The 15,814-nt window shown below is 36.8% G+C and overlaps 1 protein-coding gene across 1 annotated transcript in view; it reads right to left on the bottom strand.

Annotated features, from left to right (window-relative positions):
• BACE1 (beta-secretase 1) overlaps nucleotides 1-15,814 on the bottom strand; it is a 705,087-nt gene that overhangs the window by 363,441 nt on the left and 325,832 nt on the right. Inside the window, exon 4 of the mRNA XM_044080958.1 lies at nucleotides 647-784. Coding sequence (XP_043936893.1) covers nucleotides 647-784 — 138 coding nt within the window. The remainder of the gene's footprint in view (nucleotides 1-646; nucleotides 785-15,814) is intronic.

Raw genomic sequence — 15,814 nt, 5'->3', positions numbered from 1 at the left:
CAAATGTAGTTATCTTGCTGGGTACCACTGCCAAACAGAAAAGGACTTTTCCTTATAATCTGGTTTATAGTACTCACACAGTCCTTTTCTGTTTGGCAGTGGTACCCAACAAGATAACTACATTTGCTGATGTAGTGTGTTTACTTTCTGGGGAGGAATATATAAATAGATAAGCTGTATTGCCTTCAGTCAGGTCACAAGAATTTTTCTCATCTGGGTTTCCTCAGTGGTGCAGCGGTAGCATTATTGCTTCACAGCAAGAGGTTCTCCAGTTCAATTCTCGGCTTGGATTGGGACTGCCTTCTGTGTGGAGTCTGCATGTCCTCCCCGCGGTCGAATGGGCGTTCGAAAGACATGCGTTGAATGGGCGTGCCTTCGTTGAAGGTTGGGCATCGGGCTGGCAACTCAACACCATAAAAAACAACTGTCAATCATTAGCGGACCAGAGATCTGCTGTGGCGACCTCTAACCGGGAAAAGACGAAAGACAAACAACAACACTTTGTCTCATCTGTAGGGTGATAGACCAGTTTTAACAGTGGCAATCAAGAACAAATAAGGCAAAGTCAGAAAGATTTGTTACAAACTGGTAACTCTGATTACTAATACATTTTATTGCTTTTGAATAAAAATGATGCATTTCTTACCATGCTGCCACCGACAGAAGCAAAGGAGTCCGAATCATTGATGGAAAATCCTGCTCCACATAGCTGTAATGAAAAGACATTTGGGACACGTGTCTGTTTCACCAGAGAGTCAAAGAAAGGCTCCAAGGTGTCATCCGGCTATTGAAAAAAGAGAATAAATAATAGAAAAAGAGATATATTAAAACTAAATTTGAAATCTACTACACTTTTAAGACTAGTTTAACAACAAAACAGCAGTAATAACTCAATTTTCCTTTAGCAACATTTTAAAAATACAAGCGAGCACAAGATACACACACACACAAACAAAAAACACAATACATATACACAAATATATATGGTATAATGTGCCACTTTAAGATTAGGATTATAACATGTCATGCAATTTATCCTACATCTAAGTAAACACACACACACACACACACACACACACACACACACACACACACACACACACACACACACACACAGGGTCTTTTGCTACATCAGCCTTGCAGTGTCATTCACATCAAGCACTCCTGAAACATACTCTTATGAACCTTGCATCAAACCATTCTGATATGATCTAGAAGAGGACTGGCTTTTCAACCTTTTTGGACGATCGGATTATATCTTAAGTTGGCAAGGCTTGGGGAGGCATTAATATTATCCAGTGTGTCTGCTTTTTATCCCTCACAAAGTACTGTACTACCTCATATTCATGGAACAATGGACAGAACAGAGTATGAAATCAGTTCTGTAAGCCTTTCGCAAGGAGCCACAATTAGTAGTCTAGACAGTGACAAATCTTTCATACAGGTTGCCATAATTGTGCAAATTCAGTTGAAAGTATTTTACATCTAGCATAGAACTATTTCAAACCCAATTAAAATTAAACGGAAAGGCACTTCCTCAAAGCCAATATTAAGCATGCAGTAAGCAGCAGGTACAGTCCAAGTTACCATCAGATGCTCTCATTTCTACTGCATCGTACTTACTATTTATTAATTACTTTATTTATTTACTGACATTTGATTAGTAGGACAGTCCAAATGGGTAGAACCCCATTTTCAGAGTAGGACAAGGGAGAAAAGCTCCAAATTATTACAAAACATTTTAAGAACAATAATTTTATCATCTTCAAAAATGAAACAAAAACATCTGTAGTTTAAATAATTGTAGCAAATTTGACATAATATAACAACATTGGTTAAGAATCAATACAAGGTTAGGAAGAAGATATTAGTGTTACGATTGGACATTGTTTTTTATTGCACAAATAATTCTGTTCTCTAGGTAGCAATGCAAAGTAATACGCTTCTAACAGCTAGCTATGATGCCAAAATGTACCACATTTTTACTATTTGTCAACCTGTCATAAAAGAAAAAAGATATTTATGTAAGTACTGAAAACTTCGTTGTATTCTATTCACAGTTCAGATATGTCACATTGCTGCATATAACAGAGATGATTCCAGTGTCACTGGCGACTCCTCCTTTCTTGTATTTTTTTCAGTCTGAGAATACAAGTGCACCCTATACTGCAACACCCTCTTCAACCACCCTTTCTTGCTATTATTCATTCCAGAATGACAAACACTCTACAGTTCTCTTATCTTTACTCCTCATGTGCAGATAATCTGCCTCTTTCTCTCCACATTTCCGATACTCAGTCATCCCCCCCCCCCCCAGTTTTAAATCACGATTAACGTAACATACCACTGATGCAGTAGACTCATGTGCTGGTCATACACTGGCCCTTCACCCCTTGAATGCTTGTAAACCATCCAAGCTTGCTCCTATATCCAGCTAGTCTGCTTCGATATTTCACTCTCTAAAAGTCAGCTATTTTGCAACCTTTCATAACCCTTCCTTTCCACCCAACTGCAGTATCCCCATATCTTCTCCTTCCTTTTCCATAAAAAGTGTAGCAAGCTTTTAATGGCTGCAACAAAATCACAGTCTAAGTAGCAGCTCTTTGCAGTTTGTTATTTAAGTCTGATAATAGTTTGGTGACATGAACAAGAAATACCAGAACATTTAGCAAAAAGCCATTGTACAAGAAGGTGGCATCTGTGCCTCTATTGCTCATGGAGGATTTACTTCTTTGCACACTAACACAGATTGGATTGGTTAATGAGGCTGCCCTGCTCAGTCATGAAACTTGGCTGAAGAAAATTATATCATCCCCTCCTCCTACTTGTCAGATTCCTCAGTCTTATAAAGTTGTAAATTTCAGTGAACTTTTCCAGTGCCTCATTCATTTCAGGAGTTTTGAGAGACCGGTTCTTTTGCTGATCGATCATCAAACATCTTCTCAGTCATGGAGGAGCACCATTAATTGTGATAGATGCCTAGATCCCTAAAATGATTTGAAACATGCTCATAAAGTTTCAGGAAATACTGGGACCATTATCTGTAAAGCTTGCTTACATTATGCTCCAAATCTTAAAGGCAATGAGAAGTTAAAATTTGAATTTCAGTGAAAAAAAATCACTTTAATGTAATTTTATATTACAAATATAATAAGAATAAGATATCAGTTTTATACAGAGAACTGGTGACTAGACCTTTATTTTAAACTGTTTTGCAGATGATGCAGTTTGCCAATTTCTTAAGGCTTTTCTGTTCTGAATTTGACCCCATCTAGAAATGACAATAAATTTATTAGTGCAAGATATTCTTCTAAATTTTAAGTTCAAGATAGCTAATGGCTCTTAGGGAAAGCAGACAACACAATCTCAAATATGAGCATGTCTGTTAGAAAAAATAAAATGTGTATTCTTTTATAACATTGACTTACAGAAAAGACTGCCTCTTCTGAGAAAAAGAGTATTCTGACATGACTAGGCCAGATTCCAAAATAGATGCTCTCAGTGTACGTCTGCCTGATTCTGAAAGACATTATCTCATTGTAAGGCTTACCTATAAACAGGCTTGCAAAGGGGGCCTGATTCCACAATGCCAGCTCTGAGCCTGTTCTCAGTGTAAATGGCCACTTACACTAAGAACAAGTCTGTTGGAATTGGGCCCCCTATCTACATTGAGCTTCTCAGCCTGAAAAATATCTGTTTACCTTGCTATATAAGTTTACAGGTGGTGCCCAGCAATACAGAACCATATTTGTAAATCTGACTGAAATATTCTTAAAAATATGTTAAATATCAGCTACAGAATGTATTTATTTAGTGATTTCAACCAAATACAAATGTGAGACATTCTATTCATGTAACATGTTATTTCATGTAAGCCTTACTTTTGGAGTGACATGTAAATTCAGTTCAAGAAAAATTCCCTAATCTGGAGAGAGATGATTTTAATTTCTGTTGTAATGACAGCTCAACAGATACATACTGTAAAACATGTACAGCATTCCCACCCTGGGGAAATATCCTATATTTATCCCTAATAATATACTGCAATACACCAGACTATGACAGTGAAATGCCTGAATAGCCCTGCATTTGGTATATGTGTATAAAAGGCTACATGTCAATCCCCTTTTGAAAGCGGTTAATAAAATTTTCTGAAAAAAAAAAATAGTAGGCTACTTGGGTACAAAGCACATCTAATATTACCATTCTGTCTTTACGGATTTCACTGCAATTTAATGTTGACTTTGACCCCATTCCACTATTCCCACAGTAGACAGAGTTTTGGTTATGATACATTTCCAGTCTAAAATGCCTCGTCCAAAGAAACATATGTTTTACTTCTCACTTGACAATGATAGTTCAGTAAAGATCTGTTCTGAGCATGTGCTGCCTTCTCCATCTGAAAAGGCATCACACTCAACTCCTAGTGGAAAAGCAGTCTATGCAGCATGCCAGAATGTGACACTGAAATGCCTGTCAAACCTTATAATTAGTACCTGTATATAAAAGGCAATATGTTAGTCTGCCTTTGAAAGTTCTTAATAAGACCTTAAGGAAATTATTATACTACATTCACATATGGATTTGTTTGTAGTAGCAAACACATTGCCTTGTTTGTTAAACATGAGTTTTCATTCTAATACAATCATAATGATAACTTAGTAAAGTTTACATCTATAATATGTACTGTAGTCCTTCTCAGGATTTGATGAAAACACAAAAGCAGCCATTTGTCACTATCCCAAACTTGTGACACCCTGACGTACAGGATTCCCCCAAGGAATAACAGGAATAGGATTAAGTGATGATCCTGATGGCTGTCAGGATAAGGGACTCCTGAGATCAGCTAATCTATATGTAATCAAGGGGCAAATAAGTCAGAGGGTGAATGTTCAGGATGTTCTTTTTAAAGGCAGAAAGAGTGTACACTTCCAATTTGAACAGGGTGTTTGTCAAGCAGCTCCTATCCAGTCTCTGAAACAATCTAGCCTGCCTCGTCGTCTTATTCAATTGTTGCTGTAGATTTAGATCTCTGGCCCTAGTGTTAGCTGGGCATTTTGATTTAATTAGGTACAAGAGTTCTTGAACTACTTGATCCCTTATAGCTTTATAAGCAAGGCACAGATCACCCGAAGGAGACAATATGAAACTGAATATAGGGATAATGTCTTTATTCTTTCTTGTTAGTTCAGATATTTTAATCCCCTGACCTTTTTAGTTATAAATCTCTGGGGTCTTTCCAATTGGTTGACATGCTTAGTAAGGCATGTGGCATCATACTCAGTGATGGGTCTGATCAGCACTGCGCATATGGATGTGAGAATGACTTTTGACTTGGAAGAAATACCATTTGCTACGAGTTGTGCAAGATAAAATTATATATATATTTTTTATTTATTTTCTCACTTGTGTTTGTTTAGTTTTACTGGCCACAGACCGTTCACTTAACATTCCTTGAATCTTACATGAAGAGGGGATGGATACCTCTCAGTGGACTATGTAGGATTATATTCTACATTGTGATGGATGCAGTGTCATTAGAAACTGGGATTTGCCATCTCGGTTTTGTAAAAAACACGTGGAGGGCAGGGATCACAGAATCAATAAACCATTCCTGATGGTGGGTCAACATACTGCTGTAAGTTTTACCGCAGAAGTACAAGAACTGTGTGGGAAGCTGGAAAATCTTATGCTTAAAGAAACCAACATGCATTTTAATATTCTTCACTTAAAAAAGTTACTTGGAAATTGATGTAACCCCAAGGGGGTTATGTGCTTTTAAAAGTCCAAGTACACCTTTTGATCCAAGTAGTGAAGAAGATAAGAATGTTCAAGTTTGTTGGATAGCAGCTGCCCACTGTTGTTAATAGGTTAACATTTTAACTGAACGAGACTTAAATAAGCAATGGAAAATGAAAGAGGAGATACATTATCTATGGGTGGAGTTAGTGCAATTGAGTGCTTCTCGTCTTGATACTGTGCTTGTGGATATTAATGACAAATTGAAATCTTATGAACTGGATCCAATAGAAAAGAAAAAAGTTACAGATAGAGATTTATGTGATTACAACAATGGGAGGGCTTTCTTGTGGAAGACCAATCCGAAGTCTCGAGGACAATTGACACATCTGCATTACAATGAAGGTTATAAAAAACAACAGGTGGTGGCTTTTGCTTCCTCTCAGGGAACTGGATATACCACGGAGTGGGAAAGTGATGAGAATGCTTTTCTCCCACTTCCACCAGCGCAGGAACCAATAACTCAAGAACAGACATTTCACAATTCCTCCAATAAAAATAACCCAAAAATAGCAGAAAGTGAGGGAGAAATGGTAACGGACAAAATAGCAGAGGGACAACAACAACAAAAGAAAGGTAGATGCCAATAACAGTGCAGTGTCAGTGACTAAAGAACATTTTTATATGAATATGACAATTTTGATCGCAATGACAATTAATTTGTTTGGTTATGAACTGGTTGTGTTAAATTTGGGATTAAAGTTTATCCCAACTGTTTTGTCATGTTTGCACATTCTTAAGAGTGAAATATTTCAATTAATATGGAAGTTGCATTTAGCATATTTTTTCTAATATGAACACTGTTGCTGGAAATGATTGTGATGTTTTGACACTAGTAGTAGTTTAGAAGACAATTTTTACTCATGCATGTCTGATGAAGCAATGGTTAATATGATTGAGACCAATGCATACTGTTTATCATACACATCTAAGATTAAAAATAAAAGCCTTTTTATACTCCTGTTTAATAATTACAATTTTTTTGAGATGTTTAATTATACTGCAGAAAAGGCTTTTGAAGATTTTATGAGAAATAATCATAGCCCTGTCTTTTGGTTTCTCCCTGTTAGGGGTCGCCACAACTGATCACCGGTCCGCAAATTGATTGGCAGTGGAGTTTTTACAGTGCCAAGTTGCCAGCCTGGTGCCCAACCTTCACAGAAAGCAAATGTGCGCACACACACACACACACACACCTGCCTGCATGTCTTTAAAACTCACTTGACCACAGGGAGGACATGCAGACTCCACACAGAAATAAGCATAGTGTTCAATATAATTTAACTAGAGGTGAATGGCAAGCTTTAAAGGATTTATGCAAGATGCATGAGCTATTTTTAAGCCAGCTGAGATAGGAAACAAAATAGTTGTTATGCATTATAAACAATATATACAGATGTGTTATAACCATTTGAATGGACAGACTGTTTATGAAAAGGCTAGTATTGAGGTATATAATGAAGCCCCGACACAATATAAAAAAACTATTAGATAAAGGATAAAGGTTGGGTCTGATGTGATCCAAAAGTTTAGAGTCCATGTTTGTAGTATTGCTAGTTTTTATTGTTTGCCTAAGGTTCATAAGAGTTTAATTAACCAACCTGGTCATCCAATTGTCTCAGCCTGTAAGTATTTTTTACATAAAATTAATTTCTTTCTACACAAGTATCTTTTTCCTTTTGTTGTTAAATTTCCTTCATATATCAGATATACTACTGATTTTCTGGATAAAATCTCTGAACTTAAGTGGAATACAAACGTACCGGATAACTTTAGATGTTACAAGTCTCTATACTATTACACTACTGTTTAGATGATAGTCCCCTTTCTAATTACATAATTGAACTTTTACATTTTTATATTCAGTAATGAAATCTACCACCAAATTCATGGTACAGACAGACATAGAGGCTCCTTTTGCTCCGATGTATGGTAATCTAACCATGGCCTTGTTTAAAACTGAACATGATTTTATGAATAAATGCTAGTCATTATTTTAGGTACATTGATGACTTAATATTTATCTGTAATGGTGGTTATAATAAAATTAGTGATTTTGTTTGAGATTTAGAAAATAATAGATAAAATTTAACTTTTGATGGTTTAAAGCTGGGGAGGAAGTCTCCTTTTCGGACTTAAAGTTGCAAGGTTTAAGTAATGGAAAAAATACAGACATCGGTATATAGAAAATTTACCAATAGTGGGCAATACCTACATGAAGATAATGGTTATCCCCCTCACCTAATCTCCTCTTTACCCTATGAGGATTTTTTTACGTTTATGCAGGTTATGTTATAATGAATCAGATTTTCTTAATGAAGTTAAGACTGTTAATATGTTTATAACTAGCGGATATAGAAGTTATTTAGTTTTTGAATCTTTTCGGAAAGTTGTTGGGGAGCAGAACTGTCATATGTATATGAATTCTGGTAAAAAACAGATTATTATGAACAAGGATTATATAGTTAGGAACAATAAGAACAGTAAAAATAATATATATTTTGTTCCAACTTACAATGTTTTAGTGGGAAGTTGATTGATTTACTTAGATACTATTGAGAGTTTTTAGTAAGAAATCTTGAACTTTCTACTATATTTAATAATATCCCCTTTATTTCTTATAAACGTAGTCAGAGTTTGGGGGATACGTTGGTGCATAGTAGTTTTGTTAACCTCGCTGTCCGAATTTATACAAACTCAGCCGTTTTATTGTTTTTTCTTTCCAAAAATTAACAATATTGGGTTTAGTCCTGTGAATAGATCTATGTGTACTACTGAGGGAATCAGTTATGCCCTAAGGTGTCTGTGTAATCTATTTTGTATAGGAGAAAGTAAAAGAGCCTTTAAATTGAGGCTTCAGGAACACATTAAGGACATTAAGAAACAACATTTGGTGAGTCCCATAGCCTTGCACTTTATACAACACCATCATAGTGATCCTTCTTTACTACAAGACACTATCCTGGAGCAGGTGGTAGTTTAAGTTTGGGGAAAATATTTTACTGAAAGATAAATTGTTGTATAAAGAAACTGTTTAAATTCTAAAATATGGCACTTTAACACCTCTAGGTTTAAATTCGGAATGTAATTGGAAATATCTGACTTCACATTTTTGATTGTTTGACTAATGAGTTAGTTGGTCATGTGTTTTGAGATTTTATATATGTATATATATATATATATATATATATATATATATATATATATATATAAATATATATATATATATATATATGGGTCCCCTTCAGTAGATCGATAGTTTACAAGTTCGAACCAATCTCTGTACAGTGTGGATAGGGAAGATTTCCCATTTCTGCAATGTAGTACGATCTCGGAGTTAGTATATTTAAGCAAGGGGGGTGGGGGGTGTGCAGGGGCACAGCCCCCTGCTATAGGCATTTAGTTTTGTGTCTTGTTATTTTATTTGTTTTTACTTCAGTGTTCAAACTTTTACAAGTTCGAACATATGGTCTCTGCCATATGTGGTTCAAACTTATAAAAGTTCGATCTACTGAAGTAGATCCATATATATATATATATATGTATATGTATATGTATATATATATATATATATATATATATATAATATTGCTTTTAACAATGGCTTTTTACTCCATGAAGGCGTTCTGCCCAGGTGCTAGAGTTTATTAAAGTGTTTTTGAGTCTGCTGCCTGTTTTTTATTTATAAAATTATTTCCTAACTACTACTGCAACATTATGGTCAAACGAAAGGGAGTTGTCCACCTAAATACCCATGTCTCTCTCAACCTTTTCATTTTGAAGTGGTGAGCCATCTACGCAGCGGAAGTGGGTGCATGTCAAATGCTATAATGTTGCATTTTTTGGTGTTGAGTTTGAGCCAATTTTTAATATACTTGCTATTTATCAGTCTAAGATCATGCTGGAGTGCCTGTATATCAGAGGGGAACTTGACGACTCCCATCTTAGAATAATCCACAAACTTTGTTTTTTTTTTTTAACACCTTTACTAAACTGGTACAGCGGTAGCGTTGTTACCTCACAGCAAGAGGTTCTCCCATTCGATTCTTGGCTGGGCTTGGGAGTGCCTTTTGTGTGGAGTCTGCATGTCCTCCCCGCGGTTGGGTAGCATTCGAAAGACATGTGTGAGTAAATGGGCGTGCCTTCGTTGAAGGTTGGGCGTCGAGCTGGCACCTCGGCGTTTCATAAAAATCTACTGCCAATCATTAGCAGACCGGGGTTCCGCTGTGGCGACCCCTTACCGGGAAAAGCCGAAAGACAAACAACAACTAAATTATCACTTGTAACATAGGCAAATGTACATTTACATAAAAGTAACCAAACTGTATTAACAATTTCACATTTACAAACATTTTACTTCACATATACTGCTATATATCATATAACCTAGGCAACATTACATAAATTATTCAATTCCTGATCCTTATAAACAAGAAACATCTTTAGTAAACCATCACTTATGACATAGGCAATCATACATTTATATAAATGAAATCAAATCACACTGACACAATCCTAGTTGCAAGCATTTTACATCACAAACCACAGTGACACACTCCCAGTTGCAAACATTATACATCACTTATAATCTACCCAATGATTTTCAGTTAAATATTACATAGCTCATTTAAGTCTTGCCTTCTTTTAAACCTCATTCCTCCCCTGTATGTATTACTCCCACAATTCCCATTTTTTTCTATGTAGTTTGCTCCTAGCCTTTTCTAAAAATCTCAATTCCAGTTGTTTAATCTCTATTACTATAATCACTACATCTGGTATAGTTAGTTTAGATTTTGATTTACATTTTCTAGTAAATACTTTTTTTGGCAGCCACCAAGCCACCATAACTACACACAGGAAGGCCTTACCAAGTCTAGGCAATGCTGATTCTGTATCATAGCTCAGAAAAATCATCTCCCTCATCACACCAATCTGCCCATCCAGCATCTCTGACAGTGCATCCCACAGGGAATCCTTAAAGTCCACCAACTCGCCGCACTCCTAGAAAATCTGTTCCCAATTACCTTTTCTTTCCCCGTCATGCCTCCAACATTTGCTGTCTACCTGAGGAAAAATTCTCTAGAGTCTTCATGGGGTATAAAAATATCTACGGAAACATTTCCAAGCAAAAATCGTACATCTTCTAGATTTTGTTGCATATTTGGGAGACATAAATTTATCCTCCCATTGTTTCTTTGTGAATTGCTTATCCAATCTCTGTTCCCAATCCTTTTTAACTTCCTCAGATTGGTTCTTATAGTTATCATGCAATATTTTATTTGCTCTACTAATTATTTCTTTTTAATGGCAGCATCTATTCTAGATTCTGCTAAAAACTCTACCAGTACTGGTCTTTCATTTAGGACACCCTGTTTCTTTCTCTTTGCCTATATTCTGATATCAATCCCTGATAGGGAAGACAATCTCTAACCTGCAGTCCAAATTTGACAGCTTCTTATTCTATCAACGTTGCCTCTCTAGTTATTTGCTCCCAATATCTTGGTTCCGTTGCCAGTTTTTTCCAATAAATTCCAGCCCTTTCTTGCCTATTGTCTCTATCCCTAATTGCAGTTATCCCTATCAGCAGAATCTTCTTTCTCCATTCCCATCTTGGGTTATTTCTTAGGATACTTTCTGCTACTTTATGGATATAATATTCTGTATGATTATTGTTATTCTCTTTAAAGGCCTCCATCAAAAATTCAAGTCTCTCTGTACTTTTTGAGCTTCCCCCGTTTCATCATCATCCCTTTCCACTTTGAATAATAGTTTTCTGCTTGTGCTATGTATAAGAGCCTTAACTTTTAGCCATGAAATAGCCCTTCAAACTGAATAATCCCAATCTGCCCTGTTCTAGTGGAAGAATCATCTTATCCCACTTGACTCTTGCCGTCTTCCCCCCCAGATAAAGTCCTTCAGCTCTTTATTAATTGCTATCCACAACTTCTCCTCTGGTGACCTGTATATAAGACTAATGGGACTAAAAACATTTTAACTGCTTGTATCTTACTATCCATTTCAATATAACAAAGCTTCCATTTTCACACCAGAAACATTTTTAATCCATACTCCTAAATACCTCATTTTATCATGTCCCCATAAATAGGGATATTGCTGAACCAATTCATGTGTGGGCACATAAAAGCAATAGCAGTAAATTATTTTAGCTTCATTAATTTTGTATGCTAAAAAGATTTCAAACCATTTCAAAATGTTCCACAACAATGTAATATCTCTCTCTGGTTTTGTCAGGTATAAAATAATATCTGCAAATAGAGCCAGCTTTTCTTGACTACCATACCAATTATATCCTCGAATTTCTGAGTCTCTTGTTTTCTTTTCCTATGGTTCTAAATATAATACAAATAACAAAGGGAAAGAGGACACCCCTGCCTGGTTCCTCTGCTCAAGCAGAAATCATCAGAGAGGATCCCACCCACTTTTTAATATCTACCTCTGATCCCTCATAAATCCTTTTACTCAACCTTATATTTTTTTCAGGAAATGCAAATGCTTCCATTGCCCTGCGCATAAAGTCCCAACTTACTCTGTCAAATGCTTTCTCTGCATCAAGACCCACAAACAACAATGATGTTTTCTTACATTCTGCTTCCCTCTGGAACATTAACGATTTGTTAATGTTGTCAAATGTTTGCCTCCCCTCCACAAAACCACACTGATCTATATCTATCAATTTTGGCATTACTTTTGCCACTCTTTTAGCCATTATAGACATGAACACTTTATAATAATGGTTTAGTATTGAAATGGGCCTGTATGAAGCTGGAACTGATGGACCTTTACCCTCTTTAGGTATTACAGCTACCACGGCTTTCTTCCAGGATGTACTTCTCTTCCTCTTAAAATACTGTTAAACAAAACCTTCCAGATCTTTAGCAGTTTTTTCCCTCCTAGCTTCCAAACTTCCACAGGAATACCATCTGTTCCTGGAGACTTTCCTGTAAATGGTTATACATTACAATTTTATCTCATCGCCTCTTATCCTAACCATTAATCCACAAACTTTGTTAGCAAATATCTTTGTTTGGCATCTACTTCTCAGATCTTATGTTATCAAACAGCAGTGGTCTCAGCGGAACTCGAGTGGTCACCTTCATGCTCTCAGAGGATGGACCCTCTACTCTTATTGTGCGAGTCCTTTCTCTAAGCCAGATGACTATCCACCTGACCACAAACATGTCAATATGGTGCTCCCTTCAATTTATTATATTTGCCTGGGATACTCCTTCAACCTGTCTATTATATTTGCAATACAATACTGAAAGGTCAATGTCAAGTGTTAACATATAGTATTTTAGGCTGTTGCAACTTGAAGCTTTGTTTTCATTTAGCTGGCATAATATGTGCAACTCACTGAGAAAATTCTTCTTTACTTGTATACACTAACTATTCATAAAAATTTGCCTTTCTTTTTCACAGTTTTATTACATATATGTGGGCAATACAGTGGCTCAGTAGTAAGATCTCTACTTCACTCCTTCAGGTTCAGTGGTTCAATCCTGATTTCTGACCACTGTTTCAATGGAGTCTGCATATTCTCCCTGGTCTTTTTGTGGGTACTCGGGTCCCCCCTTTCCAAAAATAAAATTTGGCTTATTTATTTACTGGCTATACTAAATTGTACATATGGACATTTTATTTATTTATTTCTCAGTTTTTAACAGAGTGAATGGGCTAGTTCACAGATTCCTAGCTCAGTGCAGAGCAGATAAAATTACAAAAACAATTTCATAGGGTCCTACTAGAAAGGCAGTCTGATAAACCACACAACCCTTAGAGTTTAGTCTGTCAATTTGCAATCCAGCTCAGTGAGAGCCATATTGCTTTTATTCTAGGAGTAAATTAGTGGAAACCCCTCCTATTGTCAAATTAAAACTTTGAGGCCGGTGTGTCACACTGTTTGACATGCAAGGGGAAGTTCTTCTATACATAGACTTCTCCCCTAAAGAATCCTGTCCCTCTCCAATGGGTTTTGCTTATGTTGCTATGAACGCTGAGGCCTTTGAAGCAAGTCCTTTAGTATTACCAGTCACAAGTTAGTTGGTAATTTATATTCTTTAGTTTTTCCTTACAATGCTAATCCCACCCTGAAAATGTTACTCAGGCCTCGAAATGTTGCCACTATACACTTCAGAAAGCGGCACACCGTGTTCAGCTACTGCATCTTCATGGATTTATGAGTGGCTATTTTTTTAGATGAATCCCTTTCCTGAAAGCATATTTTGTATACTTCTATACAGCAGACATTAGCTAATACAATTTTAAATATTCTGTGTTGATTGAGCCATAACATTTCTGAGACATTTAGAAACACGTATACTCATTTGAGTACACTGAGCATGCCTAGCTATGCCCTTCAACAGTATTTTTGAGGTTGTGGAGTTAAAGTAGGGAAAGATCTTTCATACCATGAAAGGTGGTGAGTAGGTGTGTCAGAGATCACCAGGTAAGTGTCAGTATGTGACAGGAAAAAAAAAGCGAGAGGGCTTCTAGTCACTCCAAGTAGCTAAGGGAACTTCATTCTTTTATTCATTTATTTATTTACTTACTTATTTTAGTTAGAAAATATTGCAATTTTTCTAGGTGGTTAAGTTGTTTGGAGAGGTGCATTCTAAACAGTGTGATGTATGCTATGGCTGGTCTGATGAGGGATGACTAGAATGGGATTACAACATCCTTGGATCTGCAGGATATAGCCTTGTTAATTAACTGGGCAAGGTCGTCGCAGATTCTTGAAAATTTACCAAGTAGTCATTCCATGATAGTTAATCACCTTGCCAAATCCTACCTTCACAGGGAACCCTCTACTTCCAGGAGGGCACAACAAGTCAGACCCAGGATGAAATTTAAGAATTCCATTCCAGTCATCAAGGTATGGATAATCCTTGTTGATGAAGGTACACAGAAATCTGAGTATGTAAATCTTATGCCAGGTCCTTGGTCTCTGGATTCACTTGCCCTGTAATTCCTATGTTCCTATGTGGTAATCAGTACAAACCAGCATTTCTTGGTATAAGCTTACGGCCATGGACAGTACATGAAGTGCTGGTTCTGGCACGTTCCTCTTATAGAATATCACTGTAGGTGTGTGTGTGTGTGTGTGTGTGTGGGGGTTAATAATAGCTCATAGTTTACCATCACTGGAAAACTTGGTTTGCCACAAACCTGTGAAATCTACTTTCACATTGTAGAAGTAGATGCCAAAGAGGAGGGGACCCAGGACAGATCCCTGAGGGACAGTACTAGTAACATACCTTTTAGCTGCAAAGGTGCCATCAATTCTTACTGTGCCTGTTTGGACAGACATCCACTTTGCAACTGAATGAATGACATTAGGTTTCATTTAGACTACTCAGTCTGTCAATAATGCCAGCCTGGGCAATAGGACTGAAGACTTTAGCAAGGTCAGAATAAACTGTTTTGATAGAAATCAACCAGATTAAGGAGAAAGGATCTACCTTTTATGAAACAAAATTAATTAGGATGAGGGTTTGCAAGTCAGCAAATTTATTGTTTGTAAAGTTGATCAACATGCATTCCACTATTTTACAAATGGTACTGGTGAAGCTAATAACATGGTAGCTGCCAGGTGTCGTGGTGGAGCCACCCTCGTAGCATTACACCATGACAGCCATTCTCCAGAGGGCAGGTACATATCCATGGACCTTGCATACAAAAGTCTTAGCCAATATGTGGAAGGCCTGATAGGAGAGTTGCAGACAAACATAGTAAAAGAGGCTGGCCTGTTGATCATCACCTCCCATGATCACAAACTTTCAACCCCCCCCCCACACACACACACACACACACACACTGAATGACGTGTTACTTAGCCAATTGTTAAAGTCAGTTATTTTGTTTTGGAATTATGGCATCATTTCCAGAGATGGCAAGAAAATGCTCAAGCCAAGTATCTTTCCTGCCTCAGACACATGCAAGAAGAGCTCAACTATGTGTGTCTGCAACTCAAGTAGGGTGGAGAATCTAACATCAT

The sequence above is a fragment of the Protopterus annectens genome, chromosome 8.part0 (assembly GCF_019279795.1).
Source record: "Protopterus annectens isolate FY-2018-M chromosome 8.part0, PAN1.0, whole genome shotgun sequence".
Lineage (NCBI taxonomy): Eukaryota > Metazoa > Chordata > Ceratodontiformes > Protopteridae > Protopterus > Protopterus annectens.
The sequence above is the reverse complement of the archived record's forward strand: the minus strand, read 5'-3'. Positions and strand labels throughout refer to the sequence as shown.